At 42.2% G+C, this 13,886-nt stretch overlaps 1 protein-coding gene across 1 annotated transcript in view; it reads right to left on the bottom strand.

The window, feature by feature from the left end:
- Window positions 1-1,861: 1,861 nt before the first annotated feature.
- LOC147249470 (sushi, von Willebrand factor type A, EGF and pentraxin domain-containing protein 1-like) overlaps window positions 1,862-13,886 on the bottom strand; it is a 34,421-nt gene continuing 22,396 nt past the window's right edge. Inside the window, exons 27-39 of the mRNA XM_086225118.1 lie at window positions 13,194-13,388; window positions 12,881-13,060; window positions 11,970-12,143; window positions 11,569-11,736; window positions 8,126-8,212; window positions 7,717-7,896; window positions 7,161-7,266; window positions 6,992-7,068; window positions 4,677-4,868; window positions 4,382-4,576; window positions 3,662-3,844; window positions 3,181-3,360; window positions 1,862-2,575 (exon numbers count right to left, since the gene is read on the bottom strand). Coding sequence (XP_086081244.1) covers window positions 2,382-2,575; window positions 3,181-3,360; window positions 3,662-3,844; window positions 4,382-4,576; window positions 4,677-4,868; window positions 6,992-7,068; window positions 7,161-7,266; window positions 7,717-7,896; window positions 8,126-8,212; window positions 11,569-11,736; window positions 11,970-12,143; window positions 12,881-13,060; window positions 13,194-13,388 — 2,111 coding nt within the window. The 3' untranslated portion in view covers window positions 1,862-2,381. The remainder of the gene's footprint in view (window positions 2,576-3,180; window positions 3,361-3,661; window positions 3,845-4,381; window positions 4,577-4,676; window positions 4,869-6,991; window positions 7,069-7,160; window positions 7,267-7,716; window positions 7,897-8,125; window positions 8,213-11,568; window positions 11,737-11,969; window positions 12,144-12,880; window positions 13,061-13,193; window positions 13,389-13,886) is intronic.

Raw genomic sequence — 13,886 nt, 5'->3', positions numbered from 1 at the left:
GGGTTGTGTGATGTAGTCAAAACTAGAGTCCAATTCAAATTAATCTGCTTTGGAAATTATTACTGGTTGCTTACGAATACCCCATAATTAATAAAAATAATAATTAGATCCCAGTTACACTTGACAGTTGGGGACTGTAAGAGCGGAGTGGCAGCAGATGTGTGTGGAAGTTCATTTGGTTCTTGTGTTTTGCTCCCATTCAGTAATGTGAGGACCATGTTTCCTACTTATAAATGGTCACCCAAGCCTGTATAAGGTTGAAAATGTGATTATTCGAAATGAGAAAGAAACTTATCACTGCTGTGTTTTTGAGCCCCAAAGAAGTTTTGTGCGTGTGAGCTCAACACACCTATGTGAGTACTTGGTTGAAGGATTGCTTTAGTTCCAGTGCAGTCCGGAAAATCATATGATTTTATTTTCGACCCTTGTCTTACCTTCGTCTTTATGATGATGACTCAGAAAAGGTGAAGTGACATCCTGTTGTGGTGAAAATGAAACCACAGGAGTTTTGTGGTGTTGCTGTGAGTGTTGGGTGGGTTCATGTATGCTCTCAACATCACGCTTTCCAGTGTTTGTTCCATTCCATCGACCTCACGTGTCACTGAGGTACAGTGTTTGATCGTGACAAAACCAATTAGGAAGTCATTTGTCCTGCCAACACGGTTGACTTGACGGAAACCTTCATTGGCAAGTGGGCGTCTGCACACCATCAACACACCTCTGATGCATGGGCAGTAAGCACGAATGCTAATACATCGTTATGGGCTGAACACAAAGTATCCCTCCCACGTATGTGTTAAAGCACAATGTTGTGTTGCTCCAGCTGTTCTATTCCCAGGTGCAGGGTTCTGCCAGAGAGAGCAGATACATAACTTTATTAAAGTCAGCATGAATACATACAGGCGAATTGCTCGTGTTGGATAAAGAATGTTTACAGCTTGAAAAGACACGTTCAAGCAGTACTTCCCTCATAGTGTATTTTGCCTTTCTCAACAAAGATTACATCTTTGGGACTCCAGGATACAGTGAGAACCAGCTATGTATTTTTAGCTTGAAGCTAATGGTGGCTGATGGCTAAAAATGTCCAAAACATTCATTTCTGGAGAGCATTGCCATGTGGTCGGGTAGCAGTCAGTGTCCATTAGCTTCCAGCTTAACATACTCATCAGGACAGTTTCTGGACTCATGGCGAAGTAATGAAGAACAACAAATGTCCTCATGAGCTCAAGACAACTATTTGTGAAGGCTTTTTGGTTGAACTATCAGTTCAATATGAAGAACACATCAACATGAAAAAGTAGAAATTCCAATATGTTTATGCAAAATTACCAAGACAAAGAACATGAATGAACTTGTGATTTACTGAGACATTTAATCTGTCCTGTCCATTCACCATTGGAGCAGGTTTTGTCCGGTCCACCCAGCATAACGTGATAGATGGATTCAATCTGTTCATTATGTCTCTACAGTTGCCTAACAGTGTCTTTGGTGCCTCAGTTTTCAAGGGGTGAGCGGGCTTTGACAGTCCCGTAGGGCTAAAAGGGAGAGCAGAGAAATTACAATTTAAGTGTTGCAATTCTGACTTTTTTCACCCCAAGTCAGGCTGTAATCTGCAGCTGCCCTTCCCCTTCATCATTTGCAGCATTTACAACTTTTAAGAGGGAGTAGTGGTGATACAGCAATCAAAAATGTGGCCCTTCAGGGGACGCTGCCACAGACTGCTAGAACAAGCCTTCATTTGAGCCCCCCCCCCCCCCCCCCCCCAGTTAAAAGAGCTAACAGATTAAGAGAAGTCACTTGGCATTGTTGCTGCATTCACCCGTTCATGTTCATTCGGGGTTGCGTATGTTACTGTAGGACACTTCAACATGGTCACCAGGGAAGAGAGGCTCGGGCCAGCATCCCCTCAGTTACTTCCACCTTCGGAGCCACGCCGCCTCTTAACACAAAAACATTACCAGCCTCACCGATGCCACCTTATTCCTTCCAGTGGGCTTTGCTGCTGCCAGGAGGCGATGTTGTGAACATGATTAAAACATGCAGATTGTGAACATTTTTCATTTTTATTTAAGCACGTTCACTCGGCAGTGAACAGCTGGGGATCCATTCATTTAAACATAGTTTCCTTACATTCATGTCTTCAAACTTAACATTTTAAAGCCATATTCACAGGAAAGTTTTCTCAAGACAAGGTTATAACCTAAAAAGTAAACAGTCGCGCTTTTCTTTATTCATGCAGGAGTCGTAAAAAGTGGATGTAGAGGTCGTACTGACATGACCAGACAGTGCCGAAGACAGTAAATCATCACATAACTAGTGACTCTAATAATCTGTATATTTGTTTATCCAGCAAATGCTTATCACTCCCTGTTCTAAAAGCCTTATTGACAAGTGGGAATGTGTATAACACCTTCAAGACAGGTCTGACGCATCAACAGGTTGCCAACGTGTCTTCTTCCATACTGACAACGGAACTCAATTTCATCGTTGTGAGATGAATACAATTTGTCATCACGTCTATATTTGAATTCAACGTGGTGTTTGTTCATAACTTCTCTGTCCACAGTGCAGGGCTCTGTAAGAGACAGCAGATATAAATGTGTTAATAGTAGAAATGACAGGGCATCGTCTCCATCCACAGCAACAGTACAGACAGAATGAGTGTGTAGGAAAGAGATGTAACAACCAGAGGAGAGCCAGTGTTCCTTCATGTCTGGTTCCCTTGTCTAAAATTAAACGGGATTTTTAAACTGATAAAATAAGATCTGTGGATGATATTTTATCATTTTGTTCTATGGAATAATCAGTAATCCATATTCCAGTGTGAAAATGCCTTTAGCTTTTGGTCGAGGGAAACTATGGTGATGGGTTTGTCTCCAGAACGAGGTCATCCCTGCAGCCTTCTAGGAACAGTCTTACACCATATGTTCACCACTTGAAGATTTCTTCCCTTCAAAGGTTTAAATCACTGTTCCATCTTTTCTCCATCTGTCGCTGTGAGATGGCTCTCCTGCTCTGTTACAGCCATGCGTAATGTTGCTGGTACGCCCTTTTTGGATGAGATTCTGATTGTGTAGCCTTGTTTTAAAGCAGCTGATGGAGTTGAGCACTTCAATTCCTTTGACAGTGAAAGGAAGCACGACCAGTGCCTTGATTCATCCAAAGAGAGTTGTGACTTACTGAGGCATTTTATGTCTCCCCTCCATTCGCCATTGACGCAGGTTTTGTAAGGCGTGCCCTCCAAAATGTAGTATCTCTTACAGGTGTATCGCACCTGCTCATTATGTTGATGAGCAAATTTAACAGAAAACTTGATGTCACCATCAATAAGGGGAGGTGCTTGACCACAACCCAAAGGAGCTGGAAGAGAAAGTCATGATCAGGGTGACTCTTCATTGGGTGGTTTTCACTGAGCTTAGGTTTTATTTTCAACCAAAATTGGACATTCCAGTCTAAAACAATAATCACCAGAATTCTACCTCCCACCCCTCATGAATAAAGCTGGCTAACTTCATCAGTCCACCAGACAGGGACATTCCTCTAACCCTGCAGACTGTTCCACCTGACAACCAAACAACTGTGCAGTTGAAAGAGCATTTCTAATGGAGGTCAAGTAGAGCAATAATCAAGCCTGAGATGAAAAGGAGATGAATGTATTTACCTCCACATTTTGGGAAGGGATCACTCCACTTGCCATTTCTTAAACATGTGACTTCATTTTTCCCTTGAAGAAATTGCCCTTGCAATTGGCAAGTAAACCTTAATTTTTGTCCTCCTCGTACATATGTGCCATATGAGCTTGTTGTGGCAACATTGATGGGAACATATGGAACTTGGCATTTCTCTGTGTGAAGGAAGAAACTCAGGTTTATTGAAGAGGTTAATAAAAACAGTCAAACATCAGCCTTCCGATCTGACTTTGCCAAGTCAATTATCATTTATTATATCATTGTCAGCAATTTTACACCAGCCAAGGAGCTTCACAAAAACGAACAATGCTTTTTACTTCTTCTAAATCGAGGGTTAAGTTAAAAAAAAAGGGAGGAAAAAGAGCGCTAGAGTTAGAATCCAGTGAGCTAGCTTGCAGGTCCCTGCGGTGCACGTTCCATTTAAAATTGTTTAGCAGGAACCAACAATCAATCCCTATAAAAAAAAACAACTAAAAAAATTCAAAAATTTAGAAAAAAAAAACCTACATTATTTTCCTTCATGTTTGGCCGAATGCTGTTGTATAAGTGGCACAAAGAAATGGCATTTTATTTTTCATGAGGATTTTTACATTACAGGAGTTTTAATTTAAAATAGAAGCAAATTTTTTTTACTACAAATTCATAAAAGGACTCCTTTATTTTCTGTTTGAAATGGTTAAGACTGAACTCACCAGAGCATGTTGGAAAGGGGTTATTCCACTCCCCAGTTTCTAAACATTGCACTTCTTCAGTCCCTTCCAAAGTATATAAGTTGTCATCACTGCAGTGAAACCGTAACTTATGTCCAATGTTTATTATTTCATTTGCTTGTGGCAGTCCAACTACAGTGAGAGCAGGGGGAACCGCGGCAATTTTACAAGTGATGTCTAGAAATTTAAAACAAACAGACAAAAACCAGTCATCATCAAACAGTTAACTGAGAGGTTTATGTCCTTTTCTTTATAGTGTTTGACCTGGAAACCTGACCTTCACAAGTGGGGAAGGGATGATCCCACTGTCCATCTTTGCCACATATCAGCGTGGAGCTGCCGTTCAGATGTTTCCCAGGGTCATCACAACTGAACGTGAGGAAGCGGTCAGGAAGGACGGTTTCATCATTGTCTGGAAGACCTTTGACTATGATCCCTGCATCTGCAGGTGGCAGGTCACAGGACAAAGCTGAAAGAGACACAAATGGTCAGTAAGGTCACTGAAAAAAGTGGAAAATGAACAAGATTCTGATGGATGAATAAACGTAAACCTCTGAAAGTAAAAGTTGGGCGGCAAAAGAGGAAGCAGCCTCCCGGTAGAGCGTCAGTGTGTTTTCAGCTTTAATATAGAACTGTGATACTTTTATATGGACCCAATCATCTAACGTTAATATGTCCATCCATCCATCCATGCAACCCATAGACAGACAACCATTGGCTCTCACAGCCACGCCTACGGTCAGTTTAGGCCCTGTTTACATGACAATGCTGGCAGGTGAACATCCATCCATCCATCGTCATCCACACTCACATTCACACCTACGGTCAATTTAGAGAATCCAATCAGCCTCGTCCCCAATTGCATGTCTTTGGACTGTGGGAGGAAGCCGGAGTACCAGAGAGAACCCACGCAGACACGGGGAGAACATGCAAACTCCACACAGAAAGATCCCATGCCCGAGCCGGGACTCCGGAACCCGGAACCTTCTCGCTGTGAGGCCACAGTGCTGACCACTGCACCACCGTGCAGCCTTGGCGGGTGAACAAAAACAAAAAAATATTTTATTGGAAGTGATTTTCGTTTAGAGGGTGACGGCATTTTGGGAGCTTGAATACGCAAATACTGGAACCACCCTCCAGAGTGGAAAACTTATAAAGGCTCCACCGTTGTCTTCCCATCTAAACTGTTAAAGATGCAAAAGTCTGCTCAGATCTGCTCATGTCACACACGCGTTTACGTCACACAAATCTCATCCTGTTTTAGATGGCTGGTTCCTCTGGGTCTGCCTCCAGCCAAAAACCTGCTGATCACAAATCACAACAGGTGATTACCAGAGTACCAGAGAGAACCCACGCAGGCACAGGGAGAACATGGAGACTCCACACAACCTGGAACCTTCTTGCTGGGAGGTGACAGTGCTGACCACTGCACCACTGTCACGCTCTGTGTATGCATACGTTTCAGTGAGTAATTCAGAAGTGAAGAACAGCACACAAACCTCAGGAAACTGTGGTACAGGCACTAGGACTGCTCAATAAGCTGAGCCTATTCCAGTCACTGGACTCCACACGGGCAGATCTTGACCTGAAAACCTCTCCTAGCGGAAAATTAGCCTAATGCCGCAAACACCGTTTGATCAAAATGACACTTGTAACACTCAAGACTAATATACACAGCAATATTATACGCAACAAGTGTCTAGCACCATCTAGTGGACACAGGAAGTGGATGCATCATCTTGCTCCTCATGCAAATGCAAATATTATCAAGTGTCACTTTTCTCTTGCTCCTCCGAACAGACACGCGCTGCCATGGTGGTGGGGGTGCAAGGACCTGCTCATCACTGCTTTAATTAGGATCCAAGCATGAAAGTGCCAGGGGCTGAAAGTTCATTTTGGCAGGCGTATGCACCACTTGAGTGCTTTCTAGTTTCATCGTCATTCCTGGGAAGTCATCTAGGCATTGATGTTTCAGAGACAGAACAGAGTAATTTCCTGTTTAGAGCCATTTTTCACAAGCCAGATATCTTCCAAACATTCTGACACCTAAATGGCATTTTCTCTCTCATTTGTCTCTGTCTCAGCAACAGACTCGGGAGATCTTGCAACACATTGCTTCTCTCTCTCTGTGCTGAGCTGTCAGTCCACCGCGACATCAATGTCGATTTCAAAACAACAACAACAACAACAACAACAACAAAGAAACAGTCACTTAAAGGAATGTATTCGTGGATTAAAAGTTAAAGCTAAAGTAAAACTTCCTGAGAAAAACTGATGCAAAACTGAGGTGGGATGTGTGTGTGTGTGTGTGTGTGTGTGTGTGTGTGTGTGTGTGTGTGTGTGTGTGTGTAAGGTAAGTCTAAACTTGTCAGGGCTTCTAAAGTAAATTCAAAACCCTCAGTAGTTGATTATTTTTTCCAAAAACAAAAGATTATTGAACGAATGATTTGATTTAAAGTTTTGCTGATCAATTCTTTAGGTTCCATCCATAGTGGCCCACTAAAAATGACTCATCCCATTTCACGGGTCTGTTTTTTGAGATAGGGAGGATGCATCCCACAAATTGATGTTTTTTTTGTTTTTGCGACTTACGTTCACATATCGGTACACGGTTGGTCCATCCGTCAGACAAACAAGTCCTGGTGGTGGCCCTCCCCACCATTTGGTACCTGTAAAAACACACACCACCAATTTTATTCCATCTCAAACATGAAATAAGGATACTATGTCTATTTCTGTTGATCATCTTCAATCCGCATACCCTTCATAACAGAAGTATTGGATAGTTGTCCCAAAAACAAAGTCTTTACCATGGGTGATTTGAAAATAGCCATTGGGGGTGTCATCAGGAAGTGGACATGGCTTCACTGAAAAGAAGACAAAAAAAACCCCATCACAATATTCATCAGTTTTGAATTAATTTCGTGTACTTATCCATTCAAGTCCTCTAAAATGAGTGTCTTTGAGCTTATGAGGATATTTTTCCTTGAATTAGTTCATTGTGATGCCAAAATGCTGAAAGAGCCAGCAACATGCATTCAGCTTGATGCTAAAGTGAAATTTGCTCCAGCGAGCAGCTGTATTGTTCTTGTCAATAACTACAATATGGCGGTTATAACCTTTATTTTTGATTTTAAGCTTTGAATGGTGTATTGTTACTTTTATTATTATGAATAACAAATAAACCCTTGTCTTACTCTTAATATTCTTCTTATTCCCTCACTTTAAAAACTGTTTATTGCAAAGTCATGACTGCAGTCACCCAGTTCATAAACATACACGGACAAAAATAAAAGTCAGAAGGGCACTGAACTCACGGTAGCAGCTCCCTCTGTGGATCGCCTTCCAGCCTGTCCTTGTACAATTATATCTGATGGTTGGACCTGATATGTAACCAGTTTCACAGGTGAAATGGATCAAATGTCCTTCATGATACTCAGTCTTTTTGGTTTCTTCTGACACGAAGCCGTGAGGAACAATTGGAAGCAGTGAACATCCTAAAAAAGAACAACATGGGTGACAATCAATGATTATGTGCCTTATCTATAGATGCCATTTAAAATATGTCAACAGAAAGCCTTTTACCTCTAATTTAGTGGAAATGTGTTTGTCCGTACAGAAATAACAGAAGCAAACAATGTAAATGGAACATTTTGAAATGTCTCAAGCCTTCAACACAGAGCTCCACAAAGCTAAATCTCTGGTACTTCAAAAAGTCCATCTTACCGTTCTGTGACAAAGACACTTCCAAGCTTGCCCACAAGTCAAGACAGACAAGGATTAGAGACAGTCGCATTTTGGCGAGCAGGTGTGCAGCGTCGAGTGAGAGTCAAAGTGAAGCGAGACCCCTTTAAAATGCTGAGCATAACTCAAGAGTGTTTGTCCTCAGCTGCAGTCCTCTGGGAGTGACCCAACACGGACAGCTCAGTGAGATTGCACAAGGCTGTATGAACACAACATGACCAATAACACACACACACACACACACACACACACACACACACACACACACACACAAACACACAGAGTTCACACAAGTGACACTAAAACTTCCCGAAATCCTTATCAAGAGCACAGTATCTCTGGCACAGTAACAGACAAACTGACATTGACGTAATAATTCACATTAAATAAAGCTTCCTTTAACGGTTTATATATTTTCACATCAGCCTGATGAGCCCATACAGGTACATTTTAATTTGAGTCAGATGCAATTTAATGTTTCTGATATAATCAATCAGTCTTTGACCTGAATGGCCCTGGACACTTAAATGATATTTTACCCAAAACTTTGTACTCAAAAATGCACAGGTACTAATACCAGCAAAAATGGAATGGATTCCACTGGGAATGATGCAATTAGAGGTTTATTATTTTTAAGCAATATTGCTTTTGCTTTGCAGAAGAAAGAAGAAAAGTAAATCTTCAATCATGAAGAATGAAAACAACAAAAAAATGAATCAACAATCTCATACACAACAACATTTAAACATCAATTATGCAGCTCAAATGCAGCACATTCTGGTTGTGTGTGTGTGTGTGTGTGTGTGTGTGTGTGTGTGTGTGTGTGTGTGTGTTTTGCCAAGTAAAAAAAACAGTTTCTGCCTGGTTTGGACATCGTATGAAACATTTTCATGAAGAGTGTTGACACGATACTACAAAGTCCGTTTGACAAATCCTTCCATGAACGCCCAGTGAAGCAATTCACAACTTTCAGAGGACAGCGTCTACTGACACGATAATGACTCACAACAGTGTTGCTCAAAATGTGTACTAAACAAGTGTCACTGTTGTTGTCAGCTGGGGACACCAAGGACCTGCAGTGAGCCGAGCTCTTGCTTGCCAAACCCTGATATAGGAATTCCCTCATGTATTGAAAGCCGACATAAAATGTTCCCTGTGCAACAACAGTGAGTTCCTACCACTGAAAACCAACGAAACTGTTCAGGTCAAACAGGTCACTTTGCTTTTTTTTTTTTTTTTTTTCTCTCAGATTGATTTCTTGATGAAACAAATCAAGTCTTGAAAAGCTGACGTGTGCAGACTCCGATTCTCAGGAATCGTACCTTTAACCACATTTTTGTCATTTTCATTGTCTTTTTTACAATTTTATTGTGAAACTTTACGAGAAACTTTTGATGCTGCTGTTTTTGTCATGACGCAATTGTAAATCAGCTTCTGAATGTTCTAGGCTTTTCCTTCATGTTGGCTCTTCTTTTTATCTCACACACATGGACGCACACTTTTGCTACAGCATCTCAAGAGCCTCTGATCCCTTTCTCTTTCAAAAACTGTATAAATTAGTGAAATGACGAAAAGACAAACACAGTTCCTGTGTATATTTTATTTTTTTCACAATTACAGTAATTTTTCCTTTATAAAATGTTTTAAAACATTTCATTATTAAACTAACAATTCAGTATCTTTCTATCCAACAATCACAGTCATTAAAGATTTCTTCTATTAGATTTTGACCAAAATGTTACTAGAAAAAATGAAACACAAAATTTTCTCTTGATATTTTTCTTGAGGTTTCTTTTGTACGCCAGTAAAAGCAACATCACTTTTAGTGGATGAGATCTGTGAAAGAAAACTATGTTTAGAATCACAAAGCAAATTTGAGTAGATGTTAATTAAATTCTTCTTCGTCTTCGTCGTCCTCCGCTTCATCCGGTGGGTCCGGGTCGCGGGGGCAGCAGTCTCAGCAAGGAAGCCCAGACTGCCCTCTCCCCAGCCACTTCAACCAGCTCTTCCGGGAGGATCCCGAGGCGTTCCCAGGCCAGCCGAGAGATATAATCCCTCCACCGTGTCCTGGGTCGGCCTCGAGGCCTCCTCCCAGTTGGACATGCCTGGAAAACCTCCAGAGGGAGGCGCCCAGGAGGCATCCTCACCAGATGCCCGAACCACCTCAACTGGCTCCTCTCGACATGGAGGAGCAGCGGTTCTACTCTGAGTCCCTCCCGAATGACTGAGCTTCTCACCCTGTCTCTAAGGGAGAGCCCAGCCACCCTGCGGAGGACACTCATTTCGGCCGCTTGTATTCACGATCTTGTTCTTTCAGTCATTACCCAAAGCTCATGACCATAGGTGAGGATTGGAACGTAGATTGACCGGTAAATCAAGAGCCTCGCCTTTTGGCTAAGCTCCCTCTTCACCACAACAGACTGGTTTAGCAACCGCAAGACTGCGGATGCCGCCCCAATCCGCCTGTCAATCTCCCGCTCCATCTTACCCTCACTCGTGAACAAGACCCCGAGATACTTAAACTCCTCCACCTGAGGTAAGACCTCCCCCCCCGACCCGGAGTGGGCAAACCACCCTTTTCCGGCAGAGGACCATGGCCTCAGACTTGGAGGTGCTGATTCTCATCCCAGCCGCTTCACATTCGGCTGCAAACTGTCCCAGCAAGAGCTGGAGGTCGTGGCCCGATGGCGCTAAATTAAATTCTATGCTATCAAAATAAATTCTAACACTTATATTTCTTTACATTTTCATGGAAACAGTCCACCTGCTAAACCTCAGTATCATTGTCATGTGATTGTCATCCTATATGCTGCATGGTGACGATAATCTCATGTCTCATCTGCGTGACATTTCTTATCATTTCATTTCTTCCAACTACATTGACATTACTTTCCACATAAATCTCTGGGCACTGTTGAGCTACAAGGAGACAGAAGATGAAATCATTTGAACGACTCCTGAAGTTCAAACATAAAAAGCTGTGAGTAATACAGACTTGTGTCTGATTTACTGAGATAAACACACATTTCTCCATGCGTTAGCAGATCCTTTATTCTTATACATGTTATTGGTTCACTCCACTTCCAGTTGACTCATTTTGCATTTCTCTGAATTTTAATGACAGATGTTACACACTAAGACTTCCCCTTCCACATAACTCTCTTTATCCAGAGGGAAGGTCATTATCTGCTCCACGCCTTTGAGAAAAACAAACCAGGGAGCTCCTTCTACTTTTTACGAGCTGGTTCACCCAGGTTGAAAGAGTATATGGGTGTGTGTTGTGGGAAAAGGGGTATGAGTTTGCACGTTTAGTTTTACCGCTCGGTCACTGACAGTAAATACAACTGTACACTTTCAAATATTCCTCAAACACATGAGGCACTAACTACAGCAACACCAAATGCCCCTAAAAGCATGATACTCACCTGGACAGCTATTGAGTCCACTCCAATCACCGCGGTCACAGGTCGCATAAAACCTTTGGTTATTGTCCATCGTGCATTGATATCCTAAGCTTTCACCGGATCTGTACGTATACTTGCTGTTGTAGGTGATGTGTGCATTGCTGATGTCAGGTCTTTGGCATGAGCGCTCTGAAACAAATCAAATGGAACCCTGAAGTAAGAAAGAACAGTAGACAAGCTCTCTATTTTGTCTGTTTTATCTTTGTCACACCTACCCTAATACCCTTATGACACAAATGAGCCCAAATGAACACAGTCTGCACATGGATTTAGTTTTGGTACGTTTTGCCATCATCAATACCTTTCTTAAACTCTGTTACTACTGAAAATAGCATGTAAAAGTCACTGTGTTACTTCCTTACCTCTACAAAATTGGTTTGGATTGGTTGCATACCATCCACTTTCATAACAGGTCAGAGTGAATTGCCCTTCATACATGTTCTTGCAGACATAATTGGCCTGTTCATTTAATTTGTATTCCTGCTTGTCATTGATGATATCTGCATATTGGAGTTCAAATCTTGGGCATGTTTTTTCTGAAAAGAAAAAAAGGAAGATGCAGTTAACTTGCAACAGCCGTAAAATAAATCTATACAGAAATACATTGCAATTTTTTTTAAAACGCACAATCATGTGTCACTATCCCAGCCCTTAGTATTGACAAGTTGTGTTAAAATGTTGTGTAGTGTAGCTATATTTCAGTGGAGTCTCTTTGTCTGTTGTGGTCCATGACACACAAACGTCAGTGAACATTACCAGAGTGAGGTTGTGATTTTCTGTTTATCCTGGTGTCTGCTGGTCATTGATTACTGTATGAATGCATTTTTAAGATGTCGCAGTCAGTAATTTTCAACCCCATATGGACACAAAATTAACTGCAATTTAATAATGTTAACATGGGCAGCATGGTGGTGCAGTGGTCAGCACTGTCGCCTCATAGTCGGAAGGTTCTGGATTCAAGCCCCGGTTGAGCACAGGGTCTTCTTGTGTGGAGTCTGCATGTACTTCCTGTGCCTGCGTGGGTTGTCTCTGGTACTCCGGCTTCCTCCCACAGTCCAAAGACATCAAGAGGGGACGAGGTTAATCCAGACTCCAAAAACTCGGTAGGTGTGGCTGGAGAGCCAATGGTTGTCTGTCTATATGTGTTGGCCCTGCGATGGACTGGCAGGGTGAACCCTGCCTCTTGTCTGAAGAAAGCTGAGCAGCTGGGACTCATAAAAGGACAAGCAATAGAAAATGGATGGATGGATTAATAATGTTAATTTAAAGATACCTTGACACGGTGGATCCGGAGTCCAACCATTTCTTGTGCATGTGAGCCAGTTGAAGCCATTTGGTCTTTTGTAGCCTGACTTACATTCATAATATACTCTTTTTCCGGGAAGTATTTTTTCCCCCCAAATTATATTCCAGGAATGTATAGTGGGGTCCTGACGATTGTTGCATGTAACCTCTAGAATAGGAGACAGAATTGTGCACATTAAGTGATCAAGATCAAATTCATTGTCATAACCATGGCTCCTGAACCCTTGAAACACAACAGAGAACAACATAAAAAGTCCCTGGACAGAGAGGTTTCTTGATACCTTCACATATGGCTCTAATGCTCCATTTCCCACTGCTCAAGCAGGTTGAAACTGCTGAAGTTTGATTGTGATTAGAAAACCAGTGCTGATCTCCACACATGACTTTGACTGTGTCACCAGGTGAAAACATACTCTTGGTAGGAGGGTCATAGCTGGTTCCTTCAAGTGCCGGCAGGGTAAGTTGACATTTTATGACTGCATTTTTGGGAAATGAGCAAAATTGTTTGTTGGTTATAACAAAATGTACTACATGACCTCCATCAATTACAGTTCACAAGTGGAACCACTGAGCTGCTATAAAGAGAGATATTCTTCACCAGATTTAACTTTTTGTTACAATTTTATGCCCCAGACAGCATAGCTCCACGGGTCCTTAGGGCACTCAAACTCTTCCACCACAATAAGGTGACGGTTCTTGGTAGAAGACCCTATCAGGATGATCTTCAACTCTGATCTCTGGCAGCGCTTGACCGCATTTAGGGGGCACTGGGGGACACTGATTATGAATGGACCATGTTCTGCTCTTCCATCGTTGAGGTGGCTGTTGTGAGCTGTGACTGTAAGGCTGCTGGGGCTGGTCGCGGCGTTAATCCCCAAACTCACTGGTGGACCCCAGAGATGAGGGGGGCCTTCAGGCTCAAGAAGGAGGCCGACAGGGCGTGGCTTATTTCTGGGTCTCCAGAGGCAGCTGAC

The sequence above is a fragment of the Aulostomus chinensis genome, chromosome 14 (genome assembly GCF_037954235.1).
Source record: "Aulostomus chinensis isolate RoL2024-O1b breed Wild chromosome 14, RoL_Achi_v1.0, whole genome shotgun sequence".
NCBI classification, from domain to species: domain Eukaryota; kingdom Metazoa; phylum Chordata; class Actinopteri; order Syngnathiformes; family Aulostomidae; genus Aulostomus; species Aulostomus chinensis.
Note: the sequence above shows the minus strand (reverse complement) of the source record. Positions and strands in the feature narration are given on the sequence as shown.